A 27242-nucleotide genomic window follows, 5' to 3' on the forward strand; every position below is an offset into this window, starting at 1 on the left:
TTCCTAGCGCTCCTGGCTCCGCGACGTCCGAGCCCTGGCCCACTCCCCCAAATTTCGCTCGGAATGAGAGTTAAAGAAAAGAAAGGCAAAGAAAGAAAGAAAGATGGAAATACGCGTTTAGCCTCCTTTTCTAAAACGAGCCGACGAGGCCGTCTTCTTCCCCTTCTTTCGTTTCTTCGAATCGTCGTATTTCATTGCCGGTGCCGAAAGAGCACCGCTGTCTTTCGCCAACTTCGCGCCCGGCTCGCTCGTGAGCGTCTCGGCTGCCAACCGAGGGAAGCAGACGCGCACGCAGGCCTCAGTGACATTGTACCGTGTGTGTACGTGCGAGAGAGCCGCTGCCCTGCAGGCACGCTGCGTTCGTGCTGGCTGGCACTGTCTGGTGGCGTCGGTCGCCGGCGCGGCGTCTCCGTCGCGATCCCGGAATAGAAACCGTCTGGAAGATCTCCGCGGGCCGACCCACCCCCGCCACCACCCTGTGCTTCCGCTGACTCATGACGCGATCTCCGCGCGTAGCTTGTGCCCTGCGTGCGTTGTCGGTGCTGTGCACTGTGTTGTCTCACGAGCGGATCGACATGCGCGTACGCGTATACTGCCGTTATCTGGCCGAGTCTGCTCGAGGACGTTGGAGATGTGCAAACCTATAGTTATGCGACCATGATCTCTCTCTCTCTCTTTCACACACACACACACACACACACACACACACACACACACACACACACACACACACACACACACACACACACACACACACACACACACACACACGCACGCACACACGCACGCATGCACGCACGCACACACACAGAGAGAGAGAGAGAGAGACGCGCACGCACATACATACATACATACATACATACATACATACATACATACATACATACATACATACATACATACAAACATACTGCATACATACATACATACATACATACATACATACATACATACATACATACATACATACATACATACATACATACATACATACATACATACATACATACATACATACATACATGACTCGATGGTTGTCAAACTATCTGTCCAGTCGTCAACAATTTGTGCAATGCAATGAGCACGTTTCTGACACATTAAATGTCACATCCGGTGTGCCCCAGAGATCTGTCTTGGCACCAATATTATTTTTGCTGTTTATAAATGACCTGGCAATCAACATTAACGCAAATATTAGGCTATTCGCAGACGACTGCGTACTTTATAAAGAGGTCAAGAGCTACAATGACCAAAATGAGCTGAACATTGCCCTGAATGAAGTAGTAAGTTGGTGCCCTAACTGGCAAATGGTGATTAATACAGACAAAACAGTTGCAATGACAATAACAAAAAAGAAAACAAGCCTAGCATTCTCTTATGGTTTTAATAATGTCGCACTCCGAAATGTAACCCAGTACAAATATCTTGGTGTAATAATAACTTCTGATCTCAGCTGGGCAGCTCACACGGAAGCTATAACCGCGAAAGCAATGAAAAAATTATTTTTCCTTAAGCGGACGCTGCGGCACGCTGACCGTGACACTAAGCTTTTAGCGTACACCACACTTGTCCGACTGATTCTAGAATACGCAAATATAATCTGGTTCCCTTTCACAAGTAGCGGCATCGGCATGCTTGAAAATGTGCAGCGCAAAGCGATTAGATTTATTTTTAACCGCTATCGACGCCTTGATTCCGCGACAGAATTGCTACGCAGCGCAGGTTTGCCCTCACTCCAAAGTCGCGCTAAAATCCACCGCCTGAAGTTCTTATATATGCTACTGTACAACTATTTTAAGATAGACCACACAACATACGTTGAAACTAAACAAACAAGGCAACTACGTCACACACATGATCTCACACTACAAGAATATGCGTGCAACAACAATACATTCTATTATTCCTTTCTCCCTAGATCCATTCGGGAATGGAACACCATCGACCGACTTATAGTCGAACAGCAAAGAATTTATGATTTCCTTGAGATGTTACATGACTCGCTTAATACGTACTCATCAACCTGATGTCATTTATTTGTACTCTCTAGATGACTAGCTGTTTTATTTTTTCTATTAGCATGCTTGTCAATGCTCATATTCATACTTACTTTTGTATGTATATTTTTCATTCTTATTTGTGCTTGTTTAGCATACCTACCCTGACAATTACTATTATTACTGTTTCTTTCTGTACCCCACTCCTGTAATAACCCTGTCAAAGGGTTGACAGTATGTTGAAATAAATAATAAATAAATAATAAATAAATACATACATAAATACATACATACATACATACATACATACATACATACATACATACATACATACATACATACATACATACATACATAGATACATACATACATACATACATACATACATACATACATACATACATACATACATACATACATACATACATACATACATACATACATACATACATACATACATACATACATACATACACGCTATAGCACGTCGTATGTAGTGATACGGTTTTTCGCCAACGCTTTCGAGGCGCCTAACACCCTCAGTTATGTGATAGGCTAATCACAGTTCCGGAGAACGAAGATAGTACTCTCATCGCACCCTTTTACCACGTGCTGGCTGGCTTGCGGGGACTGGATGGCACGGGGTCTGCGACCGACTTCCTATATGCTACACGGAAACTGATCTCACGCGAATGGCCTGGCAACTGTCGCGCTGTGTGGTCGTTCCCCGGGCGCCAGCCGCAAAGCACCAGAGGTCTTGTTTCTTTCACGTTATACTCAGATTGTGGAAAACGGCGCTTCCTTTCGGTCTCGTTTCCGGCCTGACATTTCACCGTGGAAAACCTCCGAACTCATGTTTTGGAATGAATGAATGAATTTTTACGAACTTTTGTTATTGTGATTTACAGTGGGCTTTATTTATTTTGACTTCCTAAAATACCCTTCCTGCCATCATACGTATTAAAGGAACGACACATTTCATAAGATTCGGTTAAGATTATTGTTTTGTTTTGTTTTTTTTAAAATAAATTTAAGCATTGCTCGAATGCAGATTATAACGCACCGACAACAGTTTCAAGTGTATACGTTTCGAATCATTTCTTATCCTAAGATTATTATCTAACCGTATTGATTGCTAGCGTGAGCGAGTTGACGCAATTAGGGCGCGGACTCCGTAGAAGCATTCCTGCATCGAGTGTAGGTATATCTACAGTCATAGTTATTGCAAGGTGAACTGTGGAGTATACACTCTGCTACACTGTGTCGATTTAAAAATTATTGCGCTGCTTGCACCAGTGGCACATATCAGTAAAAGATGCGAAGTAAAAAGATTTAGAAAGCAGAAAGCGAGAGGGAAAGCTCTAGGAAGTTTGCGGACAAGCGTAATTGGATTGTCACTGATGTGCCAGTACGATGAACTCTTCTGTACAAGTAATAGTGTGCTATATAACGGGCAATATGAAAATGTAAAAAAAAAAAGAATTGTGCATTTTTTTTAATACTCCACTGTAGGTGCCCAAAGCCAAGTATGCTGCACAGAACTAATGTAACGCTGTCCTCGCGACATGCGACGTGCTGCTGCTTCAGTCGCGTCGTTGTTAGTTTATTTACTCACGCGACTTGGGAGTAGGCGTAGCAAGACGCCATCACGCTTCGTGGCCCTCTGGTTGGCAGGGCTGCGTGTATTTCGACAGAGCCATTTGTATGGCCCAAGTTGTGGCGCAGACGCATGGCCCTCTTTTCTTCCCTTTTTTCTTTTCTTTCCTTTTCTTTCTTTTCTTACGAGAAGGTGGCATTGATGAACGAACGGAAAATGACGGGGAGTACAGTGGAGATGGGGAGACGCTGGATAACTTGGGCGAGTTTGAACGTGCTTTTCACACTATACGAAGCCGAGGCGTAATTTAGCCGAAATCGGTGTGCTCCTGTTTAAGCCTGTTTACGCTTTTTTAGGTGTTGGTTATATTCCGCACATTTCTCTATCACCTGATTGATAGTGTGAATATGATCTATTGTTGAGTAGCCTTTACGGAATCCTGCCTGGTCCTTTGCTTGACAGAAGTGTAAGGTGTTCCTGATTCTATTTGCGATTACCTTAGTAAATAGTTTGTAGGCAACACAACAACGACAACCGTTGTTGTCTATCGCCACAGGAATAAGATTACGAGGGAAATTGTGGAAGCAGCTGAGATAGCCAGAGCAGGTGAAGAGTGCGTTAGCACGCCATCTGTATTTTTATCAAGGAAAGAGCTTGAATTTTTGGGCATAGTAGTCACATGACTGTCTTTTCCTCCTTCCCTTCAGTCTGCTCTATTGTAGTGGCGTCCCAGTGAGTATATATATACTCACCAGCTGCAATAAATCATTTGTTGAAAGTTAGCGCTCGTCCTGTGTTCTGCTTGTCCCTGTGTAATTTTTTGCGCTATGTATCCCAGTCTGAATGCATGTTAGCAAGCGGTATCTGAGCTGGCGGAAAATGACGATTCGGAGACTCCTTTGATTGCTACTTCTCATCGGCTGTTGGCGCTATATATCTTTATATAGCTTCCACGGTTATAGAATGTGTGTTTTTCTGACAGAATTTATTGGTCCTCACTTGTTAGATTACCACTTAAAAGCTTTGCGCAAGCTTTCTATATATAGGCACCGCCTTCATGTGTTTATGTTCATGGGGTTAGATTCTGAACTTGGAAGCCGAGAGAAACCTTTCAGCGTCACCAACGACAAAGTTTGTGTTGTTTGGGTTGTCTGCTGCTCGGAATATTCCTATGTCTCAGTGCTATATGCTGTTCTGCTGGAAGAGTCTGTAGCGAACCAACCGTAGCTATATATTTATTTCTGGCACACCCACGAGAACACGGCTCTGAAAACGAAATTGCGATTTTCTTTTGCACGGTGAACCAGATCGCGGGCGCCTGGTATCACGGACGGCAGAGCGCGCTGCGAGCACAACCTTGAATTATTTTTTTTTTCACGCGCCGCTACGTAAGCGGGAGCTTCACCAGAAACAAGGTACCGTACACGCCTATATAGCCGCCCCGCACTTGGACATAGGCGTTGCTGACCGCACGCTTCTCCCGACGTGTGACGCTGTCGCACGTCACGCCTGGGACTTGCACACCGTGGGTCTCACGTCTCGTGTGTATATGTGCATGGGAGGAGACGGCGAGTCGAGCGCGATTTGATTTGGCTGCCCGCTCGAGACGCTTCGGGACAACAGAAGAGCCGTGCCGCGCACTCGTGACGGCCGCCTTTGGCACGCACACACTATAGCACTCTCGGTTTATAACAGGTCTGCCTCCTCAGCAGCGCCGAGGATTGCAGAGCCCGAGGATCACGCTGCAAGAGCTATAGCCCCTCTATACTTAACACGCGCTCGGCTATTTTGATCGCGCGGCGATGCGGGGGGACGCGCCGCTCGCTGCAACGCGCTGCAACGCGCTTCTGTCCGCTGCCCCTCTCGCTCATCGTGGAGAAGCCTCGATCATCAGGGCCTTCATCTATCTAACTAGGGTGCTGCCGCACGCCAAGCCCTTCGATTGACGAGGCGGTTTTCTTTTTTTCCCCCGTCTCCCAGCGTAGTACAAGTTGGCGGCTAAGAAACAATCGGCGGCCTGGTTGGGCAGCTCCATCGAGCGGGCTTGTGGCCGGCTCCCTTGCGTGCCGGCCGGCTCGTAGCGCGAGACTTCTTTTCTGACCGTGAAGACAAGTGGAGGCCTCGCCGTGTGGAGTCCCCGCCATGTGCATGCTGCTGCTGACTTGTTTCCTCTTCTTTATTGCCACCGGTCAGCTCGCGGGCCTCTCTTCGTTGTGCCTTCAATTGACGCTGGGCGGAGCCGCGTGGAAGGCGACTTCGAACGTCGTCTTCTCGGCGGCCCGACTTCAATTTGGCCGTTTGGACGGTGCCTGCGTGCAGCTGCAGGGCGTGTGGCGTGGAGGATGCGGCTCACGCGAATGCGGTCCCCTTGAACATCCAATCCTTATTCCGCCTGCGGTTGGCCCGAGGTATGACTCTGCGCGGCGCATCGTTATACGGCGTGCCGATCGTGTCGCAACAGTTTGATAGCGCGGTAACAGTATACGCGCTGCTCGTGTGGCCAAGCGGCGGGGAAGAAATGAGACGTAATGCGCGGCTGGTGACAACACGCTGATGATAGTCGCGCTCCCGGCCCTTGGCATTTACGCTCGGCCCGAAATGTATATTCAGCCAACCTGCACCAAACGTGGTGACAACACGTTGGCGATTGCCGCTCGCGGATTTCTCTGCGGCCGCTACGTGTAATGAGTATATTTGGTCGGGTGTGCGCATAATTTGGCATGTATGTCTTGTGTGCTTCCGTTGCTGTGGTGCTGTATACGTAAGCGGATGTTTCTCGTATATTTCTACACGTGCGTGGCCGTGTCATTAGATCTTTCCTTTACCTGCAAGGCATCACGGATATTAGCACGCGCTCTTCTCAGTTGCAAACTATAATTGTGCTGCACTTGGCCGAAATCATACACAATTTAACAACTACAGCCTAAATAATATAGCTTTCAAATATTTTACACATTTTGTGAACGTCGTTCCCATGCGCTAACGAACATATCGCCGTCATTCTCAGTCATTCACATTCACCGATACTGATTCAAGTATGTCGCTATGGCGATCATCATTCAGGTCAACCTCATTCATGTAACCATCGTGGTCCAGTCGTCTTTCGCTTCGTTTTTCCTCTTCTCCACAGTGCAGAGTATACCAGGTTAGAGCGCAATAAGCTCAGGCCGTGGCTCCAGGCCAACCATACCTCTCTGCCTTTCTACAAATGAAATTCCTTCTACTTATCTACCGATGCTCATTGAAAGTGAATCGACTCGATGATTGTTCGTGGCGGCGTCTCGCGCGCAGCGGTGCTATTGTTTTAGCAGCAGCCCGCGCCAAAGCCGCCGAACGACGCAGGCTGCCTCGTGTCTGGCGTCACGGGAATCTGTATATCTCTCCAGACTGGAGGGGGCTTGCTTCTTCGTATTGCGGGAATGAGCACATCTGTGTCAATCTGCTCGCCTGTGGCAGCGTGTTCCGCCCGTCCTGCGTGGTGAGCCTTCGCTGACTCCTGCAGCCTCCGGCCTCGCATAGCCTCCCTACTCCCCCGCAGAAGTAGAAAAAGGAATTGGCGAACAAACAAACACAATGTGTGCTACCTTCGAGAGCACCTGGAAAACGGAGCGTGGTGTCTTGTCTGTGCCTCGGCGCGTCTGCTTTTCTCGCTTCTACCGCGACCGCCCAGGCCGCACGATTTCTTTGTTTCTTTCCGGGGCTGTCAAGACTCGGAAAGAGCGCAGAACCGCGAATTCCGACCGTCTGGCCATCTGTTCCGTCTCGCCTTGTGTGTTCTGCTGCTTCGCTTTTTAGTGTTCCTGATCCTCTTTATCTCGCCGATGGTTGAGCATCTGTTCGGAGGGCCAGTCGCGTAACTATATATCACTCGTAAGATAAAGCCATCTAGAACCAGATAAAACTAAAAAAAAGTAAGTTTATTATTTTTTCGTGGGGGTGGGGGAGGTGGGGGGAGGTAGCAGAAGGACACTTTCTATATAGAGCGCGTGAAGCCTCTCAATAAACTGACTCAATTTTCGCAAACATTCCTGCGCCCTCTCTGAACGAGAATCATGCCGACTTTCATCGCTCAGAGAAGTCGTCTGACAGGCCCGTTATAGCGGTTTTCTGAACTGGAAATTGTTTTATCGAATCAGCACTGCGTTCTTTCGAAACACGAGGCTCCAAGGAGGAGCGATTTCACTACTGTTGCTGTTTATAATGTGCAAGTTAGGAGGAAGCCGTCAACTTCTGGGCCAACTCTTAATTTCACTGCAAATGCAAATGCGTGTTACATGAAAATGCTATCATAATAGCCGCTAAACGAATTTGAAAAGAAAATTTACTGACTGCTGGCAGCTGTACTTTGATTTAACGCGCCCAATTTATTGGGGAAGAAAGAAAAAAAAAACCGAAAAAGAATGGAGGGATAAAATAAAGCCTACTATTCCATAAGTCTCCTTTAACTTCTTATAAACTGTCTTATAACTGTCTTTCAAATTGGTTCAGGAAAATCGCCAAATGCATTAGTTTATATCTTAGGTGAAATTGTTTTGCAGTCGTTTGCAACATCTCTATTCGAAAAGTGTTCTTGTATAATACAGCAAGTCTGTCCGCCTTCTTTCTTTGAAACAAGGACGTTTATACCGCCACCGCTTTGTAGATGTCAGAAGAGTTCGGAGTTTACAGATATCGTTTATTCCTGGGCTGCATAGTAAAATTGATGCGTCGTTAATTGTTTCTTTTTAGAGATTCGTTATCGTTTGCAAATTTTGTCGAAGCCGTTTATGGCCTAAACAATCAATCTGCTCGAAGTGGTCGACACATTTAACCCTCTCTTTTAAATGCAAAAGAACCTCGTCAAATTTACTCAGCGGATGCTGAGCCAATGAGCGCCGTCCAGGGTATAGAATATACCCATGGACGGCGCTTTATACAACCTCCATTGTATAATAAAACTTTTGTATAGGATGTCTGGTGAAAGTCCCTTAAAAGTCTGTTTTGTGCGTCATGGCTCGGGACGTCAGATTTTTTATTTTTTCATAGAGAAACCTCTCCGTAAGGCCTTAAATGTTATACCGTGTAGTGCACTGCATAGTGCTCACGTCCCAAGCTCAGCGCCGATTCATGCGAAACATTCAGGCGAGCGAGGCTCTGCGCGGCAGCTGCAGTCCCAGCAGCAGCAGTAGCAGCTGCGTACGTTTTTTTTGTCAGCTGGCCGGCCTGCAAATCGCTCTCTCCCCCGTGGAATCTACGCGAACCTTGCTGCCCGTAGGGCCAGTTGTTAGTTCGCGCTCTGTTTACACCGCACGCTGGCGGTCTTTTAGCAGCGGCGGCGGCCTCTACGCGAGCGGCGAGAGACGCCGAAGGCCCGCCGGCCGTCCTGAACGACCGGCGCGCCGTTTGAACCGTTTCGAAAGGTGTTTACGTTGCCTCCTCCTCTGCGGCTGCTGCTGCTGCCTTGTTTTCTTTATCCCGCGCGATGACGTGTATTCCGGCCCGCACAGCATGGAACGCAATGCGCGAGTCTCTCTCTCTCTCTCTCTCAAAGCTATTGCACGCTTCACTTTACTGCAGTCCTTGTAGACTCGCTCTGCTTACTAGCTGACAGTGTGTAGCCCTCGTGGAGGTAGTACCGGGATGCTTGTGGTAGCTCTAGGAAGATTTAGCCAGACGGTTAAATAATATTCATTTTGGGGTTTGACGTCCCGAAACTGCGCAGAGCACTCGTACCAGTTACTAGCTATGAGGTAGTAGCGGTTTGTCACAAAGTTCACGAACATCCTAGTAACCGTAGGTAGTAGCAGCTCAGGTAGTAGCATTGACAAGCCGAAGGACTTTGTTGGTACGACTAGCACAGGCAGTAAGTTTCCGAACCATACGTAGTACGACGCAAATGGTATAATGACATTTGTTACCCAGTTAGGTTAGCGGGGCCTGTTTGTTCTGTTTGCAAGCGGAATTTCCATTGTTGCAAATAAATAATTAGGTCGCTTCTCCTTTGAAAGTCTAATGTTATAAACACACTTGAGAAGAAAAAAAAATTGTGGACCGCATTCCGGCACAGTTGAGTATATTTAACACCAATCAAATGCGCGGCACCTAAGGGTCGTACGTGGCAGAATCACTTAAGTTGCATGTAATAAAGTGCACCGCACAGAAGGAACAAACGTGACACACACACACACACACACACACGCACGCACGCACGCACAGACACACACACACACACACACACACACACACTCACTCACTCACTCACTCACTCACTCACTCACTCACTCACTCACTCACTCACTCACTCACTCACTCACTCACTCACTCACTCACTCACTCACTCACTCACTCTCTCTCTCTTCCGTTTCTATGCCTTCCGTTTCTCTCTTTTTTCTTTCTTTTTGTTTCTACGTCGCCAAGGATTCAGGGGGGGAGGGCAGGCGACCCCGCCGCAATGTAACTTCACGTTTGCTGTCCGAAGCAGATTGTGTTCGTGACAGGGATGTAATGATGGGCGGGCGTTTGTAGTTCAGGTTGCACACGGCTCGGTTAATCCGTCACGGGTGCGCGATTGCAAGGGGCTAGCCAGACAAGAGTGGTGAAGCGAGGGACGCCGCAAAGCAAACCAGTAAAAACAGCAGGCATACAAAGAAACAGCACATACATCTCCAAAGCATCACCAGAACGAGTTGGTCAGCTGCAGCAAAAGCCGCACGGGTGCTCTCATTTCAGCGTTCCAGCGCGACTGTCAGTCAGAATCGGGAGTGATCACTTCTTTAGAGTGACCTTCAGGACACGTGTCTTGGCAGTCTGTGAACAATTTCATATTATTGAGCCCTGCGTACTGAGCATTTATTGTTGTCGTCACGCCGGCAAAAGTATCTGACTTCGAATAAAGAACTTCTCTCTCTTGTTATTCTTCTTATTCTTTTAGTCTTTGCCTCAAAACGTGGTCCGTTCCTGTTCTTGTTGTTCTTATTCTGTTTCTTCTTTTTAATTTTTTTGAATGCAAGCGCTCATAATTACAGGTGCGCTCATCGCGGGCGCTAATGTGCAGTCCCACGATGCCCGCGCGCTAGCTGCTAGCGCTCGCTTGGTGCAGTTGGTGAATTATGCACACCACCACCAACCTATGGGCAGCGCGTCGCCCTTTTCGTTGCTCCCTTCCTCGCAGTTGCGTGCGACCTTTCGCGTGCCTCGGTCTCGATCAAGTGGGGGCAAAGACACCTCGCAGGGGTAAACGCTCTCAATTAGGCTCCCCCCTCCTTTTCTGGAAGGGGACCGCCGCGCACCAGCGGGCGGCTCGGGTCGCGCTCTGTGCGACCGCCCGCGCACGCAGGGTGAAAAGCAAACACCTCGCCGGTCCGCCGGCGCTGTCCCTGCGTGTGTGTGTGTGCTCTCACACGCACTTCCTCGAAGTTGACCGCGGCCGTCGTGCCGGGTTGAAAGCGTTTACGCCGGCTCTCTCTCTCTCGAGGAAACACGCTGGGACAGACAAGAGTAAAAGAGGGAGAAAAGGAGTAATAAAAACAAAATATGCAAAGGCAAGGCGTGCCCGTTTGTCTTTAGCGTGGATGTGAGGGTGCCGGCTACTTTCTTTTTCAGTTGCCGAAAGCAGCGGGCTTGAAGCTATGAGCGCCAGTAAAGTGAGAGTCGCACAGTAGAGCGTTCCCTTTAGCACTGGACCGCACTGTACAAACGATTGCTTGGTCGATTCGTATGGTAAAATATTGGTGCACAACAGCAATATCTATCTGCTTGATCGCGGCGTTTGCGTGCCTTTCCGACTCGGTCGTGAGAGGTTTTCTCCGTTAGAGCACTCTGCCTCACCGATCTGGCAATTGCTTGCGGCGAAGTAATCGCCGAAGCATCTTTCTTAACTCCATCGCTCTTTCGGTGGCCTAGCTGGTGCCAGTATCTCGGCTCTCTCTACTTTCCGACAGACTGTCGATCGTATGCGCCACTCCTCGTATCGATAGCTACAGAACGGAGCTCCTTGCGTCCACTTGGATGTGCAATGGACGTTCGTCGGCAAAGCAGACGACGACTGAGATAACGGAAAGTGAGCAGTTGAGTAGCTGGCCGCGCCACGCGTCCGCGCTTTTGTTGAGACGAGATAGGCTACGACACCTCAAGGCACTTCATTGTCTCCCTTTTTATGAAAGCTATGATCGCAGCCACTTCGCTGTTGTACTCCGGGCTCTGCGCAGCAGATTGCTGCGATCGCAGTACTTGAGCTCAGGGTTGCAGACAAAGACGTAGCTTCGAGTGATTCACATTTTGGACGGCGCGCTCCCTTCGGTTGGCACCTCTTCCTATCTTTCCTGTATATTTCGTCTGCAAAGATAACTTGTACTGCAAGGTGGTGTGAGCGTGTTCTATCTCGATGGCGGAGCGTGCTCGTATCTACTCGTCCTCTCTCGACGCCACTGCATAGGGGCTCGGTATAGCACGCAGCCGCGGCGCGCCCGGATCTGTAACCTAAATCTCTTCATTTTCAAAGGCCTGCAACCACAGAGGGTACAGAGGTGTCGTGCTGCGGCTTTGTATTCGCATATCTGCGTGATCAAAGCTGTCATTTTGTTCCGTGTACAACGAGTAATCCCGTCGGGGACGTCTGCTGCCGTCCCCTTTTTCTAACTGCTGTCGTCTGTATGCGCGTCTGTGTCGAAAATGCGGCACGTCGGTTTTGTGAAGCAGCGACGTGCGTGACCCCATATTATTTCCTCTGCTGCCGAGAAGGATGCTTCACTTTGTGCGTCAGTATAAGGCTGTTCGCTGACATGCCTTTTGGAGGAAGGCCAAGTCGCAGTGTATAGAGAATATACACTCACTCCCGCTGCGCATTCCATGAAGTGTGCCTCCTTTCCTATAGCCTCACCTCATGCACGCTGCAATCAGGCGCGGGCATGGGTAACTGTACACCGCTTCGGCGATGGCCGCGCCTCGATGAGGAGCGATCGAGCTTGCGTGCAATTGGAGTAAGTGGAGCGGCCAGTATTGCTAGTTGCAAAGTGTTTCTAATATTTTTTTTAATTGTAACTGTTGTCTTACAATTTTGGCACTTTTGTCCTATCGAGAAGAGTAAAGGCTTCAAACGGCGCGACTTTAATTCCGGACGCGCACGCTAATTCCAGCGAACAACCGGAGCAGTGGTACGTATGCGAATCAAGTTTGTTATTTCATCCGCTCATGAGAGCCTGGAGCTCTTGCAGACGAATACGCAATAAACCACCGTAGGGAACTATTTGGTTGTACGATGTCGGCACATTACACATCCGTAATTTCAAATGGGTTAGCCCTGCCGTGAACACTTGTCTGGCACAGCATGCAGGGCGGCGTCGCTAAGGTACTTTAGGCGTCGCCACCTCAAGATTCCCGCACTAGCTGCCTGTGACGTCGTATGTTTTGGAATCCTGAACTCGACTCTATATAGTTATTTTTTGTTCGCCAGTACAAAAGGCTATACACTGTATCTTACAACGAGCAAATAGTCAACCGAGAACATTTCGTGGACTCGTGCTACACCGAAACGGCCCAGATACGCCCTGAACTTCGTCGTGTCAGAATGGCGTCATCAGCTGCTGTTTTGTGCGCGAAACGCGAGAAATTGGAGTTTGGCCCCTTCAATTCAGATTTTTCTGTGGCAAATCTAACAGGCTGAACTGTTTGTATATATTTAATTTTTTTATTTTTTAAAGTCAAGCCCTCGACGTCCCTTCGTGGGAGGCTTAGGCCCGGCCATCATAAAGTGCTGGTTCTACAATAAAAGTTTATTCCTCCTCCTCCTCCTCAAATTGTGGGGTTTGACACCCCGCAACTGCGCAGTGTTTCGTGAGGGAATTCCACATAGTGGAGCGCTCCTTCTATAAATTTTGACCACTGACCATTTGACCATTTTTCCCATTGGAATGCACTGGCCGCGGTTGCCGGGATTCGAACCTGCGTCTTCGTGCTCAGCAGCGCACTGCCACAGAAACTGAGCCGCCGCGGCAATATAACTTTATTTGCGTGCGTACTTATGTGTGTGTGTGTGTCTTAAATTGTTTATTGCGTAAAAAGAAAAAGGAAGACAGAGAAAGGAAAGGCCAGGAAATATGGCGTGACGTTAGCCCTTCGCCTTGTGCGGTGCATTTACTATGATGGTCAAGTTGCGCCCAATGCCCAGCGGTGCGCAGAGTTTTTCTTCTTTTTTTTAAATCTTTTACTTTTGCTTCTTGCCTCTTGTTACTCGTTTTTCGCGCTCATCTCGGCGGAACCGCGCCTGGGGCCTTTTCGTTTTGTCTTTCTTCCTTTTTTTCTCTTTTGGTCTTTCTTGCCTTTCTTTGAAACAAAGCTTCGGAGCGCCCGGCATAACGGTCTATGGCCGAAATCTTCATGAGAATGCGGCTGCCTTCGCGTGCGTCAAAGCAGCAATACCGAGCGGCTTGTCGCCTCCCTTATCTCTTCCGGCCATCTCCGCTCTCGCCGGGCCACTGTTTGTGAGAAGTTTCTTATATATGCTAAGTACGTTAGGCCTGCGACGGGGTATACGGTGCGGGAGCTGATCGAAAGAGAAAACGAGGTGGTTCCTTCGTGACCCGCCTCTGTAGCGCTTGACCTGCTGCAGCTCACCGCGAACGAGAGGTGACGCCAACAATACCTCCTTAGGCGCCGCGTTCGAAACAAAGGGCGGACTCCCAACTGCAATCTGCCCCCCGCCACCGCTTTCCTATGTGTCTGTCGAAACTTATCTGATTTGAAGTTGTTAACTTAATCTGTGCCACCCCTGTTGTGCGGTGTTGACTTTCTTTTTCTTTTCTTAACGAAGTTGCCAGGTCGCGCCAGGTCTCTGCCCCAAACACTATTTTTAGCGAAAAGCCGCCAAGTGGTGACGATGATGAGGAAGTGCTCGTAATGTTGCTTTTATGTTTTAATTGTTCCTGGACGTCTTCCTTATCAGTTTTTGAACTTTAGCTTTAGATTATCTCCTGCGTTGGCGAGTCATCGGCCCGAATGCATTCTCAGGTTTCTAAAGCATCATCACATGTAAACATTGTGCTTCGCCTGGAAAAGCAGCTTTGATGCATCCACGATAAGAGAGGGGGTTAACCGAGGGGCCCGACATTTATTAATCATCATGAGAAGCCAACAAAGAAAGACACCAAGGAAAACATAGGGAAGATTACTTGTACTTAATAATTGAATTAAGGAAATGATAAACTAATGGCAATGAAAGTGGATGAAGAAGCGTGAGTTATTTGGATGCATCCAAACAACTCATTAATGAGCTCTTCGGCCTGTCTTTAGAAGGATAGCGTCAAATGGAAGCCCATTAAGATAAAATGGGGTCGATCGCACTGAATTCAGCCAACGTTCCTTGGGGCACTTAATCTATAGGTCAATTTACTGGCTATATACTTACGCCATTAAGAAGAGTCACTAACACAGCCGTTAATAGGCTCCAGAAGTGTCTAGAGAACTCGCTATGTTTAGCCATTTTCTGGCTAAGTTGCCAACATTGCTGCTCTGCGGTCTCAATTTTGTCACATGTGTCGCCCCGCCCTACTCTCTTAACCCCTTCTGTCCTACTGTCCCGGTGTTAACGGAGCAACATGGTTCGCCTGCTGCGCTAGGTTACCGGGTGGGCTCGTAGCAGCAGCCGTTCCGGACCTGCATACACTCGCACTCCTACAGCTTTCAAAACGCATGTGCGCAGCCCTTTAGCTTCGTTAGTAACCTCCCTGTCCTGTTGCTCTTATTCAACGATTTTGCCTTGTCCTGTTCTACTGCTCTGATTTTTAATTGGCTCTTGTCAGCGTTTTTTCGTGTTAGGATAGTTGATGAGGAGGCTTACTCTGGAAAACTACGCGAAAGACGAAACTGATCGACTCTTCGTGTTTTCAAACGGTCCTTTCGTGCTAAAAATCCGTGAATACGTGTCGTATACAGGCGCGCCGACCAACCAGAGCACACGCGGCAAAAATCTTAAATCGCGATTTCTTTGAACACATACGATATCGCCGATTGCATTGAACCCGCGGCCGAGAGTAAAAATTATGAGGCGCGCTAGGAGCATTCCGAAATGTTATCAAACCTTGTAAGAACGGCGATAAGCAAGTGTTGAGCAAAGGAACTTCTTTTGCTCCCCCTTACCCTTTCGCCCAAATCAACGGCTGGTTGAAAGCGCCCTCCGGAAATTAAGCCCTGGCTATGCTACTGATGTCGATACATTTATCTATCGAGATGGGGTCATTAACTGGACTGTTCTTTGCACGGCTCTCTTTGTCTTTTGTACGCAACCGCTGCTTTTATCCGACCGATGTGGTAGCCTGACACCGCTCGTGATCTATAGGGAGACTGGGAAGCCAGCAGCGTTCGCATTTGGCGACATAGTGCCGTTCACTCTTGCCCTTCCATCGTTTCTTTCTTTCTTTCTTTCTTTCTTTCTTTCTTTCTTTCTTTCTTTCTTTCTTTCTTTCTTTCTTTCTTTCTTTCTTTCTTTCTTCTGTAGGTCATTGCCGCTTCGCTGTAAGCCGGCTGCAAGCGCGTGTCTGCTGCGTTTTATTGTAGCGTTCGGACGCCCTGCCAGCGACCCCCCAACCAACCCTCCCCCCCTTTACATTGCCACATCTCCCTCGAGCGTACACTACGCGTCGTAATCGAGGGAGGCAGTTATCAGAGCAGAAAGCCGCCGCCGCCAATACGAGGTTAGCCGACGTTCGACAGTGCGGCGGTCGGAACCCTGCTCGCCTCCTTTTCTTCCTCGATACGTGCATTGTTGCAGCCGTCGGCGCGCGTAAATCGTGTGCGTACTGTACAGTATAGTGGAGGGCAGTGCAACGAAACGAGAGCGACGAAACGTAACCAAAGAATGAAAGAAGGAAACGTGCGTTCGAGGTCCATACTGTCGCGCTCGGGGTATTGGGCCGCGAGCACCGCGTAGATGATCGGTTTTCCTTTTGACTGACTTGTTTCGTTCCTGTCGCTCCAGTTGCCCACTCTAGCGAAGTTAACAAGTGCCTGTTGGTTTTAGCAAAAAAAAGTAAGAAGAAAACAAGCAAACACAAACAGGGGAGCTGCACGTATTTTGGCGAGATACACTGCACAGTTCTCTGTGCAAGCCCCGCCCGCGCTATCGCTTCCTGCTTGCATCTGTGCAGCGGTCGAGTTCCTTGTCGGGAACGAAGCGGTACAAGTATATCTCGCCATCGGACGCGGATGCTGCGCACTCGTTTGATACCGCTCGGGCACCACGAAAATGCAGCACACGCAGCCTATTTTTTTTGTACATTGTCACTTCGTGTATGTGCCAAGCAGTGATGACATGTCTGTGAAATTTGTGTTCATACTTGCCGTTCAGCTGCACTGCCGCCCCCACATCCTTCAGGCGCGTTCACACTTGAGACATTCGGCGTCTGGAGCGGCGCGAGACCCAGTTCGGCGGCGGCGAGATCCGCCGGCATAGCCCTTTTCACGTCGATCGGTCCCGGACCGATTTTTGCGGCAGCAGAAGCCAAGATTCCCGCACTGCGGATCAATCACAGCGCGAGTCAGAAATTCGAAAGGTGGCGGCCAAGTCCGATGAGCTCGTCATGTCGCAGTCTTCAAAGTCCTTCGCGAGATAAGAAATGCTCAGTGAGTTCGTGCGTACCCCCCCCCCCCCCCCCCTGTCCAATAAGATCCATTGCAAACTTCGATTGAGTGGTACGACAACCGCCGCTGGCATCGCCGCTTCGGCGAATGCTTCTTCTTCGTGTCATGTATCGCCAGAAAGGTGCTTGCCAGCAGAGTACTGCCTCCTCTTGCTCACGGTTTATCATCGCCGTTGCAAGCAGTGAAGAAGAGGAGCAAAATAAAAGCGCGCGAACTCTACGCGAACGGAGGCAACTGCGGATTTTCGAGCGGGCGGGAACATCAGGATACCCCGTGCTTGCTTGGAGATTAGCGCTTTTTACATGGTGGATGGCGCTGTGTTGTGCCCCGGGGTGTAATTTGTTCGTCCGCCCTACACAAAAGGAAAAGCATCATGTCATCATCAGGGTAAAGCCTTTATTCCGGCGGCACGGTGGGCAAGTAGTGTGAGCGACGCGGATTTCGACGGCAGAGTTCCGTTCGCTGTATAGGCTCCGGATTCCTCAGTGTGAATGCGCCTTTCCTTGCTTGTGTGCTTTCCCACGTAAATTTATTATGGCTCTGCGTCCGTGGTTCACAGAGGAGGAAAAAAGATTAGCGAGATATCAAATGGCTTCGTTACAGGCGGTACTTCGGTGAAAGCGGGAGTGGCGATTTAAAGGTAGGGATTTTATACTGAAGCCGGTAATTTTTTTTTCTTTAGTGAGGTGCCATATATATGGCAATTTTATTTAAGCTGCCATCTTTGTCAGAATAATTAGTGCTGATCTACTATCGTACCTCGTCAAACTATTACATGTACTTGTATTGTTTCTTTGAATTATGTCTGTCTGATCTGTTAGAAATTTAGCTGTCAGTGTTTTACACATTGTTCGATATTGCGTAGCGCGCTGCATATACAATAGAGTCCCTCTAACTTTAACGGTACCTCTAAAATAGAAGGTAGCAGCCTGGAAAATAAGTCTTTCCTTCGCACGCTGTTAGCGTCACGTTCAAGGGGATCATACTTTAACGGCAGTACAACCGTTAAAAACGTACAAGCAAGGAACGCACTATAGCGGGACATTCCACAGTGTATACACCGCGCCGTCGTTGTTGCCCACTGGACGTCGACAGCCCGTCTCTTCAACCAGCTAAGCCTGGCGCCGAGTCCCTCTCGATCACGCCGTCGGAGGCTCCACTGGCTCCGGCAGCCGAAGCGATGCGGCGAGAGGAGGGAGCCGGGAAGCGCGGAAAATCCGCCGCGACAGCTCGCTCTTCTCGGGCAATGCGCGCGCGGTCCTCGCCATCTCGGACGTGCGCTGTTTTGTGCGTGAGCGTGTGGTGCTGTGCGTTCGTTGAACCGTGATACATCCCTCCGCGAGTCCATCCGGGCTAGGCGGAGGAGCCTCCACCAATGCGCGCGTCAGAGAGTCGCCGGGTGTTTGCTCTCGCTGTTACGTATTTTGGCTCGCCACTGGCGATGGCGTCGTCCTTTCCGTTACGACGACCTGCATCAACAGCAGCAGCGCTGCTCGTATATCATGCTAGGGAGGAAGAAAAAAAAAAAAGGAAAGAAGGGGTGGGGGGGGGGTTAGGGGGCTTAGAGAAGAGAGGAGGCTTTTCGGCTGCCTGCCGGTCGATTGCTCATTCAATCTTCCGCGACGCGTTGGCAATGCGGAGGGGTCCTTCTTTCCTGTAAGCACTCGGCAGCGATGTCTGAGTGATACATGCAGAATGTCTGCATTGAGCGAACGGCCGATAAGCACACATAAAGAAGTGAGATGCTATCGTTTCTGAGTTCAATGTGCTGTACGTATCACGTGTGTATACGCGGGGCATAACAGTGTTAAATATGCTTATGATGAAGATATAACGATGAGGATATTTCGAACCTGCTTCTGAACTATCATGTGCATGTGGGTAAACCCATTCCAGTGTGTCCAGTATTTCAGTATTAAACTGCACTGTCTACCCAGTTGGTCGTGGTGTGGGCAATGTATATTCTGCACTCAGTGGACACGAGGAAGACTTTTAGATCAAGGCCATTTGTTTGAATACATGTGTTAATGCTATTTGCCTGCCTTCATGTGAGAGGAAAACTATTTACGTGCCTAGCACTTTGACTGGGCTGCACTGAGTATCATGTACAAGGGTTTTCGTGACTATGAGCGCAGCTTGCAATGAGCTACAAATTACTGGTGCATAATTCTCAGTTAACATGGCTCTTGTGATGTTTATAGTGATTTTGGGTTATGTGAAAGTGTTGAACGTTCTAACTTAATTTCGCGCATTTTGTTTTTCTTTTGTCTCATGCAGTTCACATCATTTGAATCACCTTCACCAGTGCCACAGGCTTGAGCTGTGGCAAGGTACAGAAATCTGCAGCACTGACAATAAGAGGCCTCCGTCACCAGGACTCCAGGTACCCGAGAAAAGCCTCCCCCCCCCCCCCCTTTTTTTTTACACGGATCTAATTGTGTTTGTGCTATTTATTTGCTGCTTCTTAAAGGCGCAATCATTTCTATGCCTACCAAACGAGGAAACCCGTCGGTACCTCACGTATTTTGGAGGTGAAAAATTCAGCGCAAGACCAAGGACAACCCACAAAGAAGAGACGAGACAAGCACTGGCGCGGTTCATTGTGGGTTGTTCTGTGGTTTGCGCAGAATTTTTCACCTTCAATATAGCTAGCCTCAACCGAAGTCTTATTGTAGTCCCTCACGTAAGACGATCGCTTTCAAGGTAGGGCCCACAGTAGCGAGCGAGTTGACCTACGCGCTGCCTCTCACTTCAGTGTGAACTGAGTGGCAAGAACACAGCGCGCACGAAACTATCAGCACTCGGCACACTCTGTACCCATCGCAGATCGCTTTCAAAATAGGGCTCGCGCGTCTCGCTTCAACGCGAACTAAGCGGCGAGAAGACATCGCACACGAAGCTATCAGCACTCGGCTCACTCTCTCCGCATCGCAGATCACTTTCAATACGGGGCCCAGGCGGCCGCGCCATATACGCAACCGCCGCCGGGGTACTGTTGATCACGGTTCATAATGGTTCGACGCTGATGAATAAGGCGTTAAATAATGATAACGGCTTATAATGATCGGAACATTATCAGCGCGCCTGGCATCAACACTTGGAGCAGTTTGCTTGCCTCAGCAATTCACCTTGCGCCGCCATCCGTAGCAGTTCTTGTCGCCGCAGCGCTTTCGTTTACACTGGTCGGATCGAGTTTCGTAACATTGATAATGATCGAGACCGGGCCGCGTGGAGATGAGCAAGCGGCACAGTGCTCACGCATACTTAGGCAACTCCCAGAGGAGTTTCTGCTTGAATTTTTTTGCAAGCAAATACACGGTGTCCCAGCTAACAGGGACCAAGCTCTTAAAATAGCAGGATGCAAGACTCGAAGATGAGACCAATGGTGTTCTTTCAGCTGTAGCCTTCTGTAAGCTTGGACATTTTGATGTGGTGTTTATTTAGATGATTTGCCGCAATTAATTAGCTAATTTAATAATTTATTGTCCCAATGGCATCAGTTAAAATGCCAAATATTTTTGCGTTTGGTAACACTATTGAATAGTATCCAGCCTGTCGTTTCCGAGCCAACGTTCCATTTTGCATGCATTTTGCTTTACTCTCATTTGCCTGTGTCTTAGCCGTACCGTATTAGTTAATGACTTTCTTCGGTTGTGTCTAAGCAGTTTGCTAGGCAGTGTGCTCCAGTGAAATGTATATTAGCATTTCCTTGAAAGAACTAAGAGCTTTTGCTGTTTCATTTTGCATGTTGAAATGACATCTTGGTGTTGTAGGAAATTTCGGCAGCAAATTCCAGTGGCGCTTCTCTGTTGCAGGTGTACAGTGAGTATGTGTCCATCAGTCCATGTGAAGACATGTCGACGCATCACACTGGCATCTTCAGGCATGACAACAGGAGTGTGCATGGTTTCCCAGCTGGGACATTCTCTACTACAATAAACATGGCGGATTCTTCACATTTTCTTCATGGACATGTAAGTGAATTTTTCGTGTAGTCTCTGATATGAAATGTCCTCTTTTTAACCCATCAACTACCAAGCAAGCTGTGTTCGTCCTAGCTGTTCATACCGATATTACCAAGTTACTAGTTCAGGCCACAGCTGCTTTGCCCTGCCGGAAATGAACCGCGCTCGTCAACTCTGTTTGCGTCATGCATTTCAGTTTCGACACTTGAACATATTCTTCTATGCTTTAGATTCCTTTCGTTATCATCCATTCACATAATTACACTCGAACCTTACATGTGGGCTGAGGGAAAGTCGCTTTTTCAGAGCAGGTGTTCATAATCGATGTTTCCGGTGAATATGAGGGTTAAACTGCACTTATGATACATATTTTTTACTACATATGTATAGCATATTTGCTGGAATAAAAGAAATGGAAGCTTTGTACATTCCTTGACAAAAAAAAAAAACTTGGGAGTTAAAGGGTTCAATCCTTATCCCAGTGCAGTATTCCTTTCAGACACAACGTTATTTACTCTGCTGGAAGTTCAGTTTTATTAAGCATATAAATGCTTAAGCTTTTCAATGCTTACCAAACGAGAAAAATGTCCGTCCGTCCCGTAAGACGATCGCTTTCAAGATAAACCCCGCAACAGAGAACGACTTCACCTTAATGCTGTCTGTCGCTTCAACGCGAACGAGGCGGCGAGAACACAGTGCTCACGAAGCTCTCAGCACAAGCCGCACCCAGCCCCTTTCTCACATCGCTTTCAAGATGTGCGCCCGCGCGTCTCTCTTCAACGCGAAGCGGCGAAAATCACAGCGCGCAGAGCTATCAGCAATGGGAACTCTCTATCCGCATCGCAGATCGCTATCAAGATAAGGCCCACGCTGCCGTGCCGTACGCCGCCGCCGGTCTAGGTTTGTTCACGGTTCGTAATGGTTTTACGCGGATGGATAAGGCACTAATGAGCGATAACGGCTTATAATGATCGGGACATCATAAGCGCACCCGGCGCCGCCACCTTTGCTTGCGTTATCAATGCACCTTGCGCCGCCGTCCACACCAGTTCGTGTAGCCGCAGCGCTCTTTGTACTGGCCGGGTCAAGTTTCACAACATTGACAATGACACCGTGGTCGGCGTGGAGATGAGCAAGTTGCACAATGCTTACGCATGCGAAGACAACCCCCAGAGGAGTTTCTGCATGATTTTCTTTTGTACATTCATGGTCATTAAAACGGAGGCCATCAGAACATACTGGACATTCTGGATCTTTTAGTCAGTTTTATTTTGTCGACAGATGAGCGCTCCGTATGTGGGGTTGAATTCGCAGCAGCTTTTAATTCGTAAGAGCTGGTTGTCATTGGCTGGCTGCCTTCACAAATAATATGTCCAACAACGTGATTGACTGACACAAGTTCTTATTAACAGTTCTGGCAACGCAAGAATCTTTTTGTGGATATGGGCGCTGAACTTTTCAACTACTTTCTATTGGTGCCACAATTTGGCTGGTCGAGAATATTATTTTTCGATTGTTTTTCGCAGTGCCCACCTGGAGATCGTGTATAATACACTTCACGCAGTTTGAGCTTGCAGCATAAATGTAATGGGAAGTGTGATAATTGATGTTTACACATTTTTGCACATTAATGCTGCACATTTTAAACGTAGTTACTTTTGTGAATGCTGCTGATTCTGCAGTGCTATCTTGATATGTACCGCTGCAGTCCCAATGCTGCAAGTGTCTATATTGAAAGATTTATTCTCTAAACTTAGCTAAATTCCTTATTCAACCAGACAGTATGAACTCGTAGCATGTAGAACATAACAGTTGCGAATAGGAAAGCCTGGACAATCAAGGCTCATCTAGAACTAATGAGTGGTTTATGGTGTAGCACTGCTCTGTATACTTTTGTTGGCGGCTTTGTGTGCTGTGAATTTAATTGCAGTACTAGCGTAATTGTTAGCACATACCTGCCAACTCTCCCGATTTGGCTGGGAGACTCGAATTCCTACCAATTAAATCTCCCAAAAAACTGCCCCAACCTTGCCGCCAGAAAGCACACACACACACACGCAAAAGAAAAACCGCGTTATGCAGCACAGCCGCATCGTAATTGTCATTATGCGCTAGGTAGCTACCTGAAGTTAAATTTAAATTCAAGCTGTGTGTGTGTAAGCAGTGCAGGCCCAACTCAATTCACCTAGAAGTGCACGTGTGGCAAGGGACTAATATGCGTTGCTTAAAGGGACACTAAAGGTTACTATTAAGTCAACGTGGACTGTTGAAATACCATCACAGAAACCTCGAAACGCTTGTTTCGTGGCAAGGAGAGACTTACTTTAAGAGAAAATGCGTTCTGAAGCGTCCGCGTACCTCTAGCGCAGTTCAAATCGCCCGCCCTCCGATCGAGGAGAACTGACATCATGGTCTCATAGTGACGTTGCGCCATCGGTGAGTAGAACGGCGTCCGCAGACGGCGCTACGGCCTTTCTGCGCAAAACGCAAACGCGCGGTCAGAAACAGAGCCAAGACAGAGCCGACAGCAGAACGAAAGCGGGAGTATGGTGGCTAGCGGAAGGAGAAACTAATTACGTCCCACGGCACACGGAAGGTCCGTTTTCGTTAAACTATAGGCTGCGGCGAGCTCGCAGCGTGGTCAGCGTGGTCTGTGAGAAGTGACGAGACTTTCCGCACTCGCAACAGGGCATAAAAAAGTGCGAATCGACGCAAAACTCGGCCTAGAAACGTGCTTCGCCACAGCCGACCCAGATGTCGTTTCCCGCACCGCCACCAGGCGCCGCTACTATACCTCAAGCTCCAGCGCAAGACGCCCATAAGCTGGTACTTCATTATATGACGCAAACTTCGACGCTCGTCGCAATGGACCCTGACACCGACAGATTGGCTCGCGATGGTGGGCTCAACTTCAGCGATTTGAGCACCGACGAGCGCGACCTGCTGCTGAGGGCTCGCACTGCCGGCGTAATTGCGTACTACGACGGCGGCCTCGACACCGGCTCTCCGGAGCGGGAAAGCAACGAGGGCTTCCCACGACATCACATGGACGTGGCATTCTCGCTGCTTGTTCCAAATGAAAGTTTCGCGAGCCAGCAGAACCCTCACAGCACGACGCGATAACGAAAGTACTGAAACTCCAAAGCGTGCGCGGAGCAGAGTCGTGCGCGCAGAGTCGAGCGAAAACGAAACCTTTCGACCACCCATACTACTGAAGGGTAACGTCAAAATCTTATTTTTTGTTAGAATCGAGTAGACGTAGACAAGTAGCATTTTCTTCCGTCTTATAATCGAATGAAATGATATTTTTAATACGAGTAGTTGAGTATTAGTAACATAAATTACGGGGAGACCTTTCGTCATCGGTTTAGTACCGGAATGTCGCTGGGGGGTCTCAAATCGTGTCATGCATTTACCTCAATTTCTCGGTTACTAAAGCTCTGTTCGCGATTATATTGACGCTTTAGGCGTTCTAGAACATTGCTCTACCACTTTAACTTGACTTTCTGGTAACCTTTAGTGTCCCTTTAATCGCCCGGCTCCCTTAAGTCAGCTTTGCTGCAGTACGGATTTGTTGTGCGGTGAAGCATATGCAAACTATTGCAGTGAAGCATATTAAGAGCTGGAAGGGGCCACTGTCACGGGACATAGTACTACGTTCCTTAATTATTCATGCACGCACACGCTAGCTCCGTTCACACTACGTGCACTGAGACGTCTAATAAGTGTGCTGGCACACATTAATAGCTGTTTCTGACGTTGTTGTGGCCCAAGAGAAAAAAAAAACAATTACTGTTAGGTTTGATTTGCCACTACATTACTTCGAGAAGTACTTCTTTTAGTGTTTCTTCAGCTGTCTGCCTTTATTCTTTAAGACATAAATGACTATTGTGTTTACTTTTGCACCACTTCTGTGCACAAATAATACATACTCTTTGAAGCCTGTTTTGAGAATGACGACAACAACCACCTTGAAATTTCTTGTACAACACTTCCATACGCAAATCGCACTTACATTTAGGAGCTTATTTTGTCATCATAGATTGCCCTGTTGGTGCATGTACTTTGAGCTTTTGAAGGCTTAGAAGGTGCTTGACAAGTTCATCAAAATTTAACAGGCACCAACGCTTATGGCAAAAATATTGTGTGTGATCATATTTGCCTTTGTTGGAACGTGTTAGCATTTGCACTTTATGGACAGTTGCAACACAGTGTAGGTCTCTTATGTCTGAACTTTGGCTATGAGCACTATGAAATGGCTGAAATGTTTTTTGCAGAGGTTTACAACTGTGATGTATTACAAACAAAGGGAAAGACTTCAAGGCTAATTTCTGTTTCATATTTGCTGCATTTCAGTCACTGCCCCAAAGTCCAACAGGGGTTGACATACCGCTGAGGAATGGCATGGGCTTGTCTTCAGAAGAGCACATGGCAGGGCCTTTCTGCCAGGAAGATTGGGCAGATGACCAAGGTAAGTGTCAAACCACCTTTCCTCCCAAGCATATAATAAATACTTAATCTCAGAGCAGCAAATCAATTCAATGGAACCATTTGTGGATGCTAGATGGTGTATATCTGTACATGACTGGCATATGGTGCTAGCAGAACACTGACAAACATTGGTAACAGCTGGCATATGGGAAAAAAGGTGCCGGCACCAGAATTCAAAGCCGTGCTGGCAGGGTAAGGTTGGGTTTGGTGCAAAATGCAGATGTCCATCTAGCTTTAGATATGCCACAGTGTTGGCGTGCAGCAAGGTGTACAGTCATAGAACTTTGGGATGTGCTATTAAGGAAGCATGGTCACTGCTACTGAAACTCTATGTAACTATATTTTTAAGAAACAAATTGCTACCTTTGGTGCCTCACTCAAACGAAAGTATGTGAGGAGTTAGTGCACCATGTTTTGTGCAGCTGAAAAGGTGGCGGAAAGACATCTGTGCGTGATGGAAGGTGAGCAGTCACAAATGTGTTGAAGTTTGGTGGCTCTTTCTGTAGGTTTCTTTTATGATGAGCATGTAGCATCATCTGTGTGATATACCATATTCATAATCACAAGCTGCAGTCCTCCACGGTTGTGCTAGCAATTGTTGTCACTGCTTTGTGCTTTGGGGAAAGCTGCCCGCAAGTTAATAATAATAATAATAATAATAATAATAATAATAATAATAATAATAATAATAATAATAATAATAATAATAATAGCTGCTGTTGTTGTTGTTGTTGTTGTTGTTGTTGTTATTATTATTATTATTATTATTATTATTATTATTATTATTATTATTATTATTATCCAAGATACCAGGTAGTTGACTATTGTTTTGTGCCTTCATGTTCCTCCATCTGTTTCCTGTACCTGCCGTGCATTATTTAGTGGTTGTAGTTTATTTAATGAACGCTCCAAAATATACTGTCCCGGGACACACTGTTGAACCTACATGTTAGTATATTCATTTGCTTCATGTTGCATTTGTCAGTATAGAGCACAGAGCTTTGTGTAAAGTATGGCAAGACAACTGTCTACCCACATCAGGCACGTACCCAGGATATTTCTTCGCGGGGGGGGGGGGGGGGGGCGACGCGAGGTAACTTTTCTATGCAAATGAGGCGGGGGGGGGAGGTATCTTTACTAGTACAATTGTGCATAATGCCCACCATTCGCTATAAAGACGCGTAAACCCGCAAAAGAGAATAGAAATGAGGTGTATCTCACTGGTATGCCTTTGAGACACACCTGCCCTTTACTTGGCAAACAAGGAACCACATCAAATGCACTCCCGCATGAAAGAAGTGCAGGAAGAACACTGCCAAGAAGAAGTAAACAAGCGAAAGTATAAAATGAAGATTTCTAGTAGCGCATTTTTAATGAGCTCTGGAAGAATTATAGAGAAATAAATATTTGTGGAACAACCACAGCTATTTTGGATCCATCGTTTACTGCTCTGCCAAGTGGCAAAACCGAATCGCGTTATTATTTGGGAAGTTGCGTAATGATGCGGGGTCAGCAGTCCTGTACAACCGCGTAGAGCGCAGGATGCGCGGGTTCTAGACATACTGCGCCCGCCGCAGAAGG

General features: G+C 47.7%; 1 protein-coding gene across 2 annotated transcripts in view; it reads left to right on the plus strand.

The window, feature by feature from the left end:
• LOC139059365 (mucin-4-like) overlaps positions 1-27242 on the plus strand; it is a 140795-nt gene that overhangs the window by 77422 nt on the left and 36131 nt on the right. For both annotated transcript variants that reach the window (XM_070537668.1, XM_070537669.1), the window contains 3 exons: positions 19483-19588; positions 21021-21179; positions 25527-25641. In XM_070537668.1, the coding sequence (XP_070393769.1) occupies positions 19483-19588; positions 21021-21179; positions 25527-25641 (380 nt within the window). The remainder of the gene's footprint in view (positions 1-19482; positions 19589-21020; positions 21180-25526; positions 25642-27242) is intronic.

This window comes from Dermacentor albipictus, chromosome 4 (genome assembly GCF_038994185.2).
Source record: "Dermacentor albipictus isolate Rhodes 1998 colony chromosome 4, USDA_Dalb.pri_finalv2, whole genome shotgun sequence".
Classification (NCBI taxonomy): Eukaryota; Metazoa; Arthropoda; class Arachnida; order Ixodida; family Ixodidae; genus Dermacentor; species Dermacentor albipictus.